Source organism: Salmo salar, chromosome 01, assembly GCF_965601325.2.
Source record: "Salmo salar chromosome 01, fSalSal1, whole genome shotgun sequence".
NCBI lineage: Eukaryota > Metazoa > Chordata > Actinopteri > Salmoniformes > Salmonidae > Salmo > Salmo salar.
This window is the reverse complement of record NC_138291.1, coordinates 38,848,260-38,862,603: the sequence shown is the minus strand read 5'-3', so window position 1 is coordinate 38,862,603 and position 14,344 is coordinate 38,848,260. Positions and strand designations below refer to the sequence as shown.

The window sequence follows — 14,344 nt, the reverse complement described above, 5'->3', positions numbered from 1 at the left end:
AGGGGGACAAACACCTGCCTGGAGGTGAAAGCATTCCCTCCCCCATATGCCCCCCCAGATACAACTATGACAACATAACCAACAAAAATGGGTCACAACTCCTGCAGCTCTGTCGCACGCTGGGTCTGTACATAGTCTATGGTAGGCTTCGAGGGGACTCCTATGGTAGGTACACCTATAGCTCATCTCTTGGCAGTAGTACTGTAGACTACTTTATCACTGACCTCAACCCAGAGCCTCTCAGAGCGTTCACAGTCAGCCCACTGACACCCCTATCAGATCACAGCAAAATCACAGTCTACTTGAACAGAGCAATAATCAATCATGAGGCATCAAAGCCAAAGGAACTGAGTAACATTAAGAAATGCTATAGATGTAGTTTGGAAATGCTAAGGAATGTAGTTTGGAAACCTACCAAAAAATTATTAGGCAACAACAAATTCATTCCCTTTTAGACAACTTCCTGGACAAAACATTCCACTGTAATAGTGAAGGTGTAAACTTGGCAGTAGAAAATCTTAACAGTATATTTGACCTCAGCTTCACTATCAAATCTAAAAATCTCAAATAGAAAACCGAAGAAAGTTAACAACAATGATAAACGGTATGATGAAGAATGCAAAATCTAAGAAAGAAATTGAGAAACCTGTCCAACCAAAAACATAGAGACCCAGAAAACCTGAGTCTACGCCTTCACTATGGTGAATCACTAAAACAATACCGAAATACACTACGGAAAAAGAAGGAACAGAACGTCAGTAATCAGCTCAATGTAATTGAAGAATCCATAGACTCTAACCACTTCTGGGAAAATTGGAAAACACTAAACAAACAACAACACAAAGAATTATCTATCCAAAATGGAGATGTATGGGTAAACCACTTCTCCAATCTTTTTGGCTCTATAACAAAGAACAAATAGCAAAAACATATACATGATCAAATACAAATCTTAGAATCAACTATTAAAGACTACCAGAACACACTGGATTCTCCAATTACCTTGAATGAACTACAGGACAAAATAAAAACCCTAAAAGGCCTGTGGTGTTGATGGTATCCTCAATGAAATGATCAAATATACAGACAACAAATTCCAATTGGCTATACTAAAACCCTTTAACATCATCCTTAGCTCTGGCATCTTCCCCAATATTTGGAACCAAGGACTGATCACCCCAATCCACAAAAGTTGAGACAAATTTGACCCCAATAACTACCTTGGGAAAATCCTCTGCATTGTCATTAACAGCAGACTCGTACATTTCCTCAGTGAAAACAATGTACTGAGCAAATGTCAAATTGGCTCTTTACCAAATTATCATACGACAGACCACGTATTCACCCTGCACACCCTAATTGACAAACAAACAAACCAAAACAAAGGCAGTCTTCTCATGCTTTGTTGCACCCGGCCTCACCCTACTAGAATCTGAAGTCAAATGTCTACTGTTTGCTGATGATCTTGTGCTTCTGTCAACAACCAAGGAGGGGCTACAGCAGCACCTAGCTCTTCTGCACAGATTCTGCCAGACCTGGGCCCTGACAAACCTGGGCCCTGACAGACCTGGGCCCTGACAGTAAATCTCAGTAAGACCAAAATAATGGTGTTCCAAAAATGGTCTATACACATCTTGGCCTAAACATCAGCGCCACAGGTAACTTCCACAAAGCTGTGAACGAGCTGAGAGACAAGGCAAGAAGAGCCTTCCTTCTATGCCATCAAAAGGAACATAACATTCGACATACCAATTAGGATCTGGCTGAAAATACTTGAATCAGTTAAAAACCCTGTTGCCCTTTATGGTTGTGAGGTCTGGGGTCCGCTCACCAACCAAGAATTCACAAAATGGGACATACACCAAATTGAGACTCTGCATGCAGAATTCTGCAAAAATATCCTCTGTGTACAACGTAGAACACCAAATAGTGCACGCAGAGCAGAATTAGGCCGATACCCGCTAATTATCAAAATCCAGAAAAGAGACATTAAATTCTACAACCACCTAAAAGGAAGAGATTCCCAAACCTTCCATAACAAAGCCATCACCTACAGAGAGATGAACCTGGAGAAGAGTCCCCTAAGCAAGCTGGTCCTGGGGCTCTGCTCACAATCACAAACACACCCCACAGAGCCCCAGGACAGCAACATAATTAGACCCAACCAAATTATGAGAAGACAAAAAGATCATTACTTGACACATTGGAAAGAATTAACAAAAAACCTGTGCAAACTAGAAGGCTATTTGGCCCTAAACAGAGAGAACACAGTGGCAGAATACCTGACCACTGTGACTGACCCAAACTTAAGGAAAGCTTTGACTGTGTACAGACTCAGTGAGCATATCCTTGCTATTGAGAAAGGCCGCCGTAGGCAGACCTGGCTCTCATGAGAAGACAGGCTAGGTGCACACTGCCCACAAAACGAGGTGGAAACTAAGCTGCACTTCCTAACCTCCTGCCCAATGTGTGACCATATTAGAGACACATATTTCCCTCAGATTACACAGATCCACAAAGAATTCGAAAACAAACCCGATTTTGATAAACTCCCATATCTACTGGGTGAAATGCCACAGTGTGCCATCACAGCAGCAAGATTTGTGACCTGTTGCCACAAGAAAAGGTCAACCAGTGAAGAACAAACACCATTGTAAATACAACCCATATTTATGCTTATTTATTTTCCCTTTTGTGCTTTATCCATTTGTACATCGTTACAACACTGTATATATACATAATATGACATTTGTAATGTCTTTATTCTTTTGGAACGTCTGTGAGTGTAATGTTTACTGTTCATTTTTATTGCTTATTTCACTTTTGTATATTATCTACTTCACTTGCTTTGGCAATGTTAACATATGTTTCCCATGCCAATAAAGCTCCTTGAATTCAATTGAATTGAATTGAGAGGGAGTGGATTTGAGAGGTAGAGAGAGAGCAGATAGAGAGAAAAATAGAGATGAGAGAGGGGGGGTAGACAGAGAGCACAGAGAGGTAGAGAGAGAGAGAGAGAGAGAGAGAGAGAGAGAGAGAGAGAGAGAGAGAGGTAGAGAGAGAGAGAGGTAGAGAGAGAGAAGTAGAGAGACAGAGAGAGAGAGGTAGAGAGAGAGAGCAGAGGTAGAGAGAGAGGTAGAGAGAGAGGTAGAGAGAGGTAGAGAGAGAGAGGTAGAGAGGGAGGTAGAGAGAGAGAGAGACAGAGAGACACAGAGAGAGAGAACATCCTGCTTCATCCCTATACTCTCAGTGGGGGACTCAATTCTCTCCACAGTCCCACTGCTAGCGGACAGACATCAGCGCCAGCTATCAGCTAATTTACATGCCCTGTTATCTGGAACCCAGCGTCACACCTACCCCTGACTGACTATAGTGACTTCATCTTTTCCCGCCTAACTTACAGTGGGGTGATAGAATAACTTGTCTTTTCTATAACAGCTTCTAGATGTTTACATTTAAATCTCAAACCAGGATCAGTGTCCCTGGCTGAGCTGCCCTCTCTATTACCAGAGGAGAATAATATCTGAATCGGATTTCGCACAGCTGATGAAACCGCTTGCAGGGGGAGAGTGAGAAATCGGACAAAGTGCAACATGACTACAAGTCCCTCATTCATCAGCTAAAGCTTCTCTCTCTCTCTCTCTCTCTCTCTCTATCTGTCTCTCTCTCTGTCTTCTCTCTCGCTCCCTCACTCACTCTCTCTCTCTCTCTCTCTCTCTCACTCTCTCTCTCTCTCTCTCGCTCACTCTCTCTCTCTCTCTCACTCTCTCTCTCTCTCTCTGTCTCTCTCTCTCTCTCTCTCTCACCCTCACTCTCTGTCTGTCACTCTCTCTCTCTCTTTCTGTCTCTCTCTCTCACTCTATCTCGCTTTCTCTTCAAGGAGGTTTAGTGTTGCTCCGTTATTGACTTGGTTTCGTAAGCAGCACTATGCCAGACTAACAAGTATCAAAGGACATGAAAATCTACGCAGGCACTCAAAATGACCTTGGTGATATAAATAAACAATGTTTTAAAACCGCTTAATGTCCTAAATGAATGTGTGAAATAAGACTTCCAACTTACTGGGGGAATTTGGACATGAATTGGGCATCAACTACGGCCTCCTCCTCTGATCCCTCCATGCAGAAAGGGTGTAGGGTTTTAATTTCCCTACAAAGATAGATACAGTAGGGCTGGTCAGTTTATAACATTCAGTTAATGAGCAGGTGGATAAATAGCATGTGTAAACTCTAAAGTACCAACAACTTCCAATGAAGGATCTGTAAATATAATGTACATGTTAATAATAACTACTTAAGTACATATGAATTGAAAAATAAGTTAGCATTGATGGGAGTATTCAGTGCATGTGAGACATCTCCAACTGCTCAATAATATCACACATTATAGCCCAAGTACAGTAAAAACAGTCTACTTGCTGATATTTCTAGCTGGAATAAAGCATGGTACGTCAGTTCAGTTCCTCTCTGGACAACTCAAGGTTTGCCTCTCTCTCTCTATCTCTCCTGAAGACATCCTGAGGGTAGGTAGACAGGACTGAACCCTGAGGTGTCAGTAAAAGAGTTTATGTGTGTGTGTGTGTGTGTGCGTGCGTGCGTGCGTGTGTGTGACGGTGTGTGTCGGTGTGATGACAGTATACATTTACTTTGCCTTTCAGAATAATCAACAGCTCAACTATATCAACTGCCGTCCTATTCTGGACGTATTTCTACACATCTTGAAGTCCCACTCCTCCTGCTGCTTCCTCTGACTGAGCTATTTAACCTCTTTACAAAGCTTCCAATGCTTTCCTTTACCTTTTTTCAAAAAAATATGAAAAAAGTCCCTTCTTTAATTTGTTGAATATTTTTTAATGCGTTTTTAAATAAAGTCAAACTTAATATTCAACCAGCCAGCTTATCAATGTTTCTTTGCAAAGCAGGCCATAAATATTAATGAGTCCTCCGCTCAGACCTGAAAGGGCCGGCTGTGCATCGTCTTTCTCCGCTAAGAAAGGGGGTTTATCACAAATAAAAAACCCTGGGTAATTTTTCACAGAAATAATTGCCCTGCATGTGGTAAATGGTGTTATTTTCTGGTATTTAAAACTTTGGCAGGGTTCCGTGTGTAATGATTTTCTGGCTGAGGCTAATGCTGGCAACCAGACCGGGAAAGGGAAAGCAGACTGGACTGGACTGGACTGGGCTGGGCTACCTCCACACGTGTCAGAGGGGTAACCACAAAACCAACTGGAAGGCTTTAAAGTAGAAAAACACTGTGAGCCGTTATCCATCACAGCTCTCTTACCGTAGCTGGGGCCTGGGCTGGGCTGGCCACTATGTTACTGTAAAGTGAAAGTCAAAGAGCAGCTATGTTTGTGGTATGGAAAACATGGCCCTCAACATCACTAGCTGTAAGAGTCATGAGGTTTCTGAACTCCATGTCAAATTAGTAAAGACGTCAAACACGGCAGGGTCTCCTGTTCAGAAGAGCACTTCGCGGTGGGGGGGTTCAGCAAGCCGCCGTTTAGCTGTTTAAATCACAACACAGCAGCAAGCCTCTCTTCACAAGGCAACTCTGAACCAAGATCATACTGCCTACTATATGTTTACAGCCATCCAATGGCTGTCTGTGGCTGACTGACTGAATATACAGTACTGTACGTAGTGACTGTAAAACTATGCCGACATATTTTCCAATAGTACTGTATTTTGACGGAACTTCTCAGCTCTACACTGTGAGGTGTCTCAGGTTTGGGAAGGAGCAGAGCAAAGAGAGTTGTTTTCCTGGAGGATCACAAACTCCTCAGTATACAGTAAATACGGCATCTCCCGATAGGGACCAGGCATCCCAGTAAAGTGTTAGACGTTGTCCAAAATGGCACCCTATTCCCTATATACAGTAGTGCACTACTTTTGACCAGAGCTCTATCGGCCTATAAAGGAAATAGGGTGCCATTTGGGACGATTCCTTAGACCAGGGGTGGGCACCTGGCGACCGTGCGGCCCCACTTTTGTAGTTACGCGGATCTATTTCTGGCTTAGGGCCCCCCAAAATGCTAGGGCTGGCACTGACTGCATGTGTGGATATGGATGTGGGTACGCAGACCCACAAGTCACTGCGGCTGCTCATGAGATCCGTTTTTTTGTGGCCCCCATCAAAGTTGCCCATCCCTGCCTTAGACTAAGTCTGTTCAGGAACATTGGGAGCTATAAGCTCTTTTCCCAGGTAGTCTCAGTTAGAGTGAGAGACTGGTGGAAAGTCCAGACGCACAAGAGCATTTAGTCAACACTGCTGTTCCTGTTAGAACGGTGGGACGAGATCAACACAACACACTGTTCAGACTGCATGATCTGGACTCGCACACACACACACACACACACACACACACACACACACACACACACACACACACACACACACACACACACACACACACACACACACACACACACACACACACACACACACACACACACACACACACACACACAGAACTGCAAAAGCAATGACCTTGACTGAATGGCGTACTAAATACTGACTGAAATAATAACAGGGAAGAGGAGCAGAAGAAATACTAAGAGAAGCGATGGGGAGAGACGAGTGACAAGACAATCATGATATTTAATGATGGCAAGGCAACACAGAGTGGCCCAAGCCAAATAATGGTGGGAAGAAGGGAATCAAAGTATGGCTCTAATCGCAATTAGTGTGAGTGTGACCATTTTGACTTTCTCCATCCCTAACTACACTATTCTATTCAGTCTGTTGAGTTGCCAATTTGTCCTTGATTTCAGATGGGATCAGGAGTTGTGTGTAGTGCGGATGCTGCGTTGAGCACCACATCCAGGCAAAGGTTACGTCCCAAATGGAGCCTTATTCCCTGCACAGGGCAGTACCTATGGGTCCTGGTCAAAAGTAGTGCACTAAATAGGGAATAGGGTGCCATTTGGGAGGCAGCCCAAATAATCAACTGATGGGGCCCCAAAACGTCCAAATCAGATGATTACAACGTGTCGCTCTCAGAGGCCTCTCAGCCAAACCTTTATTGCTCCTCATGACCCCTCTGATTTTCATTAGAGATATCCATTTTGAAATAAAGAGTGGAGGTAAGGTACACAGACTGCTCTGTCTGTGCGTGTTCAATTTCCTGTTGGTTTGGAGGATTCAAGGGGAAAACAAGAGGTGTGATAAGTAGACTACCTCAGCATCCATCCAGCTATCTGGTGACCTGGTCCCTGGATGTGTCCCAAATGGCACTCTATTCCCTATGTGGTGCTCTAAAGCCTATAGGGCTCTGGTCAAAAGTAGTGCACTATAAAAGGAATAGGTTGCCATTTGGGACGCACCCTGTCTGTTCAGCACAGCAGAACCCTAATATTGCCCAATATGGAATATGACACCAGGCTAGGGTAAAGATTACCCTACCACCACTGTATAAGAAAAAAATATGCTCAAAGTAACAAAATGATTTTTTGGAGTCCCTTATAAAGAGGTAAAGAGGACTATGCTACAGCAACAACTTGTGGATTCTTTCGATATGGTTGAAGGGTAGGAAAAATTGAGAAGGTGATAAGATGGTGTCCTTTCCAAAATGAGTTTATGTTCTGATGTAAATCTTCTCCTTCAACCATAAATCAAGGGTATTAAACATGACTGTATGCAGCTGGACTGACTTTTCCATTAGTGTACACTTGCAGCAGGGCATTTTAACTCCTGTGTTTCCAGATGTGTGTCTCAAATGGCACCCTATTTCCAATATAGTGCACTATTTTTGACCAGGGCCCATATGGCTCTGTTTGAATGTAGTGCACTATATAGAGAATATGTTGCTATTTGGGACGCACAATATAGGTAATATGTTGCCATTTGCGAAATAGGCATGATTTCAGATTTTCCAGACCTGGTTGGAGGCATTTATTTGCCCAATAAGCCTGCTTATGAAATATATCTGAATGACCAATTTTGCATAAAGCTGCAATTCATCTACAAACAAAGTTTACTTTTACGGTACTAGGAGTTTTTATACACTGTATAAGCAACTATATGGCAACCATTCTGAAAACAAGCTCTGCAGACTGCAATGTGACATGCATTGGGACAAAAGATAACTATCCTATAACAATTCACAACATGTTACAGTAACTACTTCAACTGTAACATACGACTTGGTGTCATTGGCTATCAATATATAAATATCTGAGTATGACAACGATGTGAACATGTTCAATATTCAACAACTCCAGAGCCCCCTGGGCCCTCTGAGGCCTCCTTCCCTTAATCATGTTGAGTTTCCATTTCCACTCCAGCCTGAAATGACTAAGAGAGTTAAACCTCCAGGAATTTCAGAGAAACCACTCATTACCACATCCAAATTGTTTTGTGGGCACGAAAAGGACAGTATTTATTGAACTGTTTCTCTGTGGCTGAGAGGAGGAACTGAGCAGCAGCAGTAAACATGTAAATGTGCTGTTATGTACAGTGCCTTCAGAAAGTATTCATACCCCTTCACTTTTTCCACATTTTGTTGTGTTACAGCCTGAATTCAAAGTGGATTAAATACATGTGTTTTCTAACCCATCTACACACAATACCCCATAATGAAAAAGTGAAAACATGCTTTTAGCCATTTTTTCAAATGTATTGAAAATGAAATAGTGAAATACCTAATTTACGTAAGTATTCACACCCCAGAGTCAATACATGTTAGAATCACCTTTGGCAGCGATTACAGCTGTGATTCTTTCTGGGTAAGTCTGTAAGAGCTTTGCACACCTGGATTGTACAATATTTGCACATTATTATTTTTTACATTTTCAAGCTCTGTCAAGTTGGTTGTTGATCATTGCTAGACAGCCATTTTCAAGTCTTGCCATAGATTTTCAAGTAGATTTAAGTCAAAACCGTAACTCGGCCACTCTGAACATTCATGTCATCTTGGTGAGCAACTCCAGGGTATATTTGGCCTTGTGTTTTAGGTTATTGTCCTGTGTCTGGTGGAAAGCAAACTGAACCAGGTTTTCCTCTCGGATTTTACCTGTGCTTAGCTCCCATTCTGTTTCTTTTTTATCCTGAAAAACTCCCTAGTCCTTAATGATTACAAGCATACCCATAACATGATGCAGCCAGCACTATGCTTGAAAATATGGAGAGTGGTACTCAGTAATGTGTTGTATTGGATTTGCCAAAAACTTAATTGCTTTGCCAAATGTTTTGCAGTATTACTTTAGTGCCTTGTGCAAACAGGATGCACGTTTTGGAATATTTTTATTCTGTACAGGCTTCCTTCTTTTCACTCTGTCAATTAGGTTAGTATTTTGGAGTAACTACAATGTTGTTGATCCATCCTCAGTTTTCTCCTATCACACTCATTAAACTCTGTAACTCTGTAAAAGTCACCATTGGCCTCATGGTGATATCCCTGAGCGGTTTCCTTCCACTCCGGCAACTGAGTTAATAAGGATGCCTGTATCTTTGTAGTGACTGGGTGTATTGCTACACCATCCAAAGTGTAATTAATAACTTCATCATGCTCAAAGCGATATTCAATGTCTGCTTTTTTTTGTTTTTACTCATCTACCAATAGGTGCCCTTCTTTGCGAGGCATTAGAAAACCTCCCTGGTCTTTGTGGTTGAATCTGTGTTTGAAATTCACTGCTTGACAAGGGGACCTTACAGATAATTGTATGGGTGGGGTACAGAAATGAGGTAGTCATTAAAAAATCATGTTAAACACTATTATTGCACACAGAGTGAGTCCAAGCAATTTATTATGTAACTTGTTAAGCAAAGTTTTATTCCTGAACTTATTTAGGCTTGTCATAACAATGGGGTTGAATACTTATTGACTCAAGACATTTTAGCTTTTCATTTTTAATACATTTGTAGAAATTCTAAAAACATCATTCCACTTTGACATTATGTGGTATGTGTGTAGGCCAGTGACAGAATATCTAAATGTAATCCATTTTAAATTCAGGCTGTAACACAACAAAATATGGAAAAAGTCAAGGTGTGTGAATACTTTCTGAAGGCACTGTATATTCTAATTAGCTGCAAAGCAATAGATTCCTTGCTAGCATGTTAAATCTGCTACATGACAGTATAATTTGACTCCTTAAAAGGATTATGCAAATGACCGCTCATCACTGCTCGACAAGACGGAGAAAGAAGACAGATAATTTATGCACAACGCACCTTTCAGGAGATATCTAGAGGGGCTAATCACCTGAACCATGGAGTTTTATGTTTTATAGCTATACCTGGGATGGGTTCAAGCTTGTTTACATTGTCTCTACACATCCTCAAGCATTTAAACTATCATTTCTTAATTTCCAGAAACATACAGTTCATTTAATGTTAGAATTTTCCCACGGCTCGATGTGAAATCCAAGAAGGTCACACTTACACAGTACAGCTCATTTTAATATTTTGTTTTTCAAACATATTTTGCATAAACAGAATTGTTTCGCTTTCAGTTGAAATCTCTTTTTAGAAACGGTTACTATGCAGAGAGAAAAGAGCTTGAAATGTTTAGGGGTCTGAAAACTCTTTCCTTTGAGGAGAGTGAGTTATTCACGTCTTTGTGAGAAGTCTAGGTACTAGTTTCTAAATTGGGCTTCTATGATTCTGTTGTTAGTTGATTGATGCTGCTATTGCACTCTGGGCCAGAGTCTAAATGCATTACCGGTCGCTGTATTTGTTTGTTCCTGTTCACTGTGTTGCTTTACCCCTTATTTTTAACATACTCATCAAGATTTATATAATTTGTTACAAGTAAGTCCAATCCATACTAAGAAAAGGGGAAGTTATGGTTGGAAGCAGAGTAGTAAATTGTTAAATTTTTGCAGGTAATCTAAATGCAAACTAGCAGCAACTTATCATGAGAATGGATTTCTCTACCATCTGGTCCAATAACAGGGGATTTGTCTAGTGGCAAGCAAAGAATAGAATGATGGGAGAAAGATTAGCAGGCAAGTCCTACAGTTGGATAAAATGCCTTTTGTGCAAACGAGAACAGATGACGCCTTAACAATTACACCTGTCAAAAACTCCAGAAAGCAATCCATCTCTGGGCAGCTCAGCTGAAAACCATGGCCGGGCTACTTTATAGCAAAACAATATTTTTAAACAATTGCCAGCACAACATTTTGATCCATGACAAGCTCTGGAAGTCACATTTCACTTTCAATGCGTAACCAGAAGCAACTTGGGCCCCTGCTATTCAGTGGTAAGTACAACAAATGCAGAATGTCTAAAGTGCAGAGGAGGAGGGAGATAGGAGGCACTGCTCTGTGTGTGGTGTGTGTGTGTGTGTGTGTGTGTGTGTGTGTGTGTGTGTGTGTGTGTGTGTGTGTGTGTGTGTGTGTGTGTGTGTGTGTGTGTGTGTGTGTGTGTGTGTGTGTGTGTGTGTGTGTGTGTGTGTGTGCGTGTGTGTGTTTATGGCGTCTGGTTGTGACAGGGTGACAGATCACGTAGTTTTCTGGCTTTGGATGTGTGTCGAGTAGGATTGAAGCCAAGCCGCTTCGGCTGCTCCTCCCTGTGTGTATGTGTGTGTGTGTGTGTGTGTGTGTGTGTGTGTGTGTGTGTGTGTGTGTGTGTGTGTGTGTGTGTGTGTGTGTGTGTGTGTGTGTGTGTGTGTGTGTGGTGTGTGTGTGTGTGTGTGTGTGTCGCCAATGTCCTCTTGGCCTATGAAAGCTGTCCTTTATGCACCAGTTCAATCCCTGCTCTGAACTATCAAAGAGGGGTTGTTAACTATTTATCTTGTCCATCTCCCTAGAAATAAAACTTCAAACACAATGTTCAATTGGCAAATACAAACAGACAGAGACAGAAAAAGTGTGAACTGAATTGAATTCTGTGTTATTCTGCCCAGTCCACACAACATCTTGTTGTTTTTGAGGTTTGGGATTGGATTCATGGTATTTCTGCCAAAACAGAACAGTGGTTGGGACCTTTGCACTTGGATTGTGACCACAGCCCTAATCATGGCGGATTTGATGTATTCCGTTCTCGTTGTGGTAGTTTATACTCAACACAATATATCTCAATGTATAACACAAAAATGAATACAATAACACACTGCATGACGTATACTGGCACTAAATGGTTAAAAGGGAGTCACTGAATGGTTGAAAAAGACTCAGTCACCTAATGTGCAGTTAACTGTAACACATGTGCAGAACTCATCATGGATACTTCATACATGTGAGTGGATGTAGTCAGGACAGGAGTCATGAAAAACCACCGGGAGGATTGGGCTCCTCAAGTTGAATTTGGACAGGTACCAACCTCCCCAAGCCAACCTGCATGAGATCCCATTATGACAAGCAGGAAGAAAATCTGACCTGCGTCCCAAATGGCACCCTATTCCCGTTTACAGTGCACTACTTTTGACCAGAGGTAATCAATCAAGATCAAGGTATTCATAGCACAGATGCGTATCAACACAAAACCGAATTTGCACTGCATGACAAAATCCCATGACACATAGTGAGAAAAGTTTTAAAAAAGCATCACTGGTGCAAAAACAATTCAACAGATGATTTTTCTGACCCTTTTTCCCCTCGTGCACCAACATGGTTCACTAAAGTGTGTAGCTGTGGTCTATGCTCCGAACCAGTACAGCCAAACTACTATTTCAACACAAGGACATTTGGTACTCACATGATGAGAATGCCTTTACTTGTTTATGTGGTCCAGACAGAGAACAACATAGGCTGAAGTCTACAGAACCCTGTGATGTAGTGAGAGGAGAGAAATGCTATTGACCCATAACCCATCTGGGCTGAGCAAAGCCATTTAGTGAGCTCATTCCTAGAGAGACGGAGAGAGAGAATAAAACATTCCAACTGTGTAGCACCAGTTCTCAGAGCTCCAGTGAATGTAATATCATGTAACTGTAAACACACACACAGGACTCTTCTGGCCCCAGTGACTGTATACAGCAGGGAACACCAGGACTCAATCTTGACCTTTATATTAAAGAGAAATAAGACTTTTCAGGGGCACAATGTGACCCCGATACAAAAATCCTTGGTAATTTACCGACTGGTTTGCCTGACTACCCAAACTTGCTCCGGCCAAAGCGCTACACCATGCCCACGGAAATGAGTTTCTTCTCCGCAATGAGTCTGGATCGGAGTACTTCACTGACGATTTCTAGAATGCAAACACATTCTAACCGTTCTGATTGGTCCTAGAATCCGATGGGTCGGGCCAGAGCCAGAACACACGTGAGTAAAGTGGATTTTTGGCTTTGATACTCTGATTTGTTAGAGATGATCCAATCGACGATGACTTTGTTTTGTGCAACACCCCTCAGTGTGAAGTCACCACAAACTGCTGCTGTATGTAATGAACATAGAGCAGTGGAAGGATTCCGTTTGAGTTGTCAGGCAACCAACTGGTGACTGTCTGTGAGCTCCATTAAAAGTACAAGTTTGAAATGTTACAGCCCATTTGGTGATGTGCATCAGTACAAGATAAGGAGAGAGAGAGACAGAGAGAGAGAGACAGAGAGAGAGAGAGAGAGAGAGAGAGAGAGAGAGAGAGAGGCACTAGCTACAAACCTGTCACCAGTTCTTATTTAAAGTAGCCCAGCGAGGCTCCCTGCTCCAAGAGAAAAGGAGAGCAGGGTAGAACCTTTACCTTCACCATGATCAATAATAAAAGGCATTTGTCCTTTCAGGTGATGTATAATTATAACGCAGGACCAAGGTTATCCAGCCGCATATTATAAAGAGAGGAGCTACCGACAGCTACTCCACACAAGCATCGCAGTCCACACCCGCCAGGCCTCCTTTCCAAACCCTCGTCTCAGGGTTGCTTGTTTTCTGCAGGCCAAAGCTGTTCAAACCAATTGCAGTTTGGTGTGAAAGCAGCAATCGGGGTCAGCGAGCAGGTCAGGAAGAAAGATATAGTGTATCGATTTCACGCGGTGAGCACAGAGCGCGGAGGAGAGTGGAGCAGAGGCAGACGTGGCGGGCTAGAGCGCGGCAGGATGGAGGGTGGAGGGGGCGCAGGCAGAGTCATGCCTCATTCCAATCAGAGAGGAGGGTTCAAAAGTCGAACGCTTTTCGGGCTGAATCATGATGAATTGGGGCCTGATGAGTTCTAGTGTGAATGTGCCACTGCTAAACCCTGTATGAGGAGCCAGGATGACCCAGTGTATTCTACAAGCAGAGAAGATGCTGGGAGATTACAGCACACGTAAACATGTCAAGTATTGCCGCGACGTAATGATGAAAACACAACTCCACACACAAGGCAGACACGCACAGACACAGACTCCCTCTCCATTGACAACACACCACCACCAACCTGACACAACAAAACACCGAGTTATTCCGTTTGCTGGTCCACT

General features: G+C 42.5%; 1 protein-coding gene across 5 annotated transcripts in view; it reads right to left on the bottom strand.

Annotated features, from left to right (window-relative positions):
• npas3 (neuronal PAS domain protein 3) overlaps positions 1-14,344 on the bottom strand; it is a 335,830-nt gene that overhangs the window by 270,402 nt on the left and 51,084 nt on the right. For 4 of the 5 annotated variants that reach the window (XM_045717645.2, XM_082974183.1, XM_014194380.3 and 1 more), the window contains one exon: positions 4,063-4,149. The exons of the other annotated variant lie outside the window; for it this stretch is intronic. In XM_045717645.2, the coding sequence (XP_045573601.1) occupies positions 4,063-4,149 (87 nt within the window). The remainder of the gene's footprint in view (positions 1-4,062; positions 4,150-14,344) is intronic. 5 annotated transcript variants of the gene reach the window in all.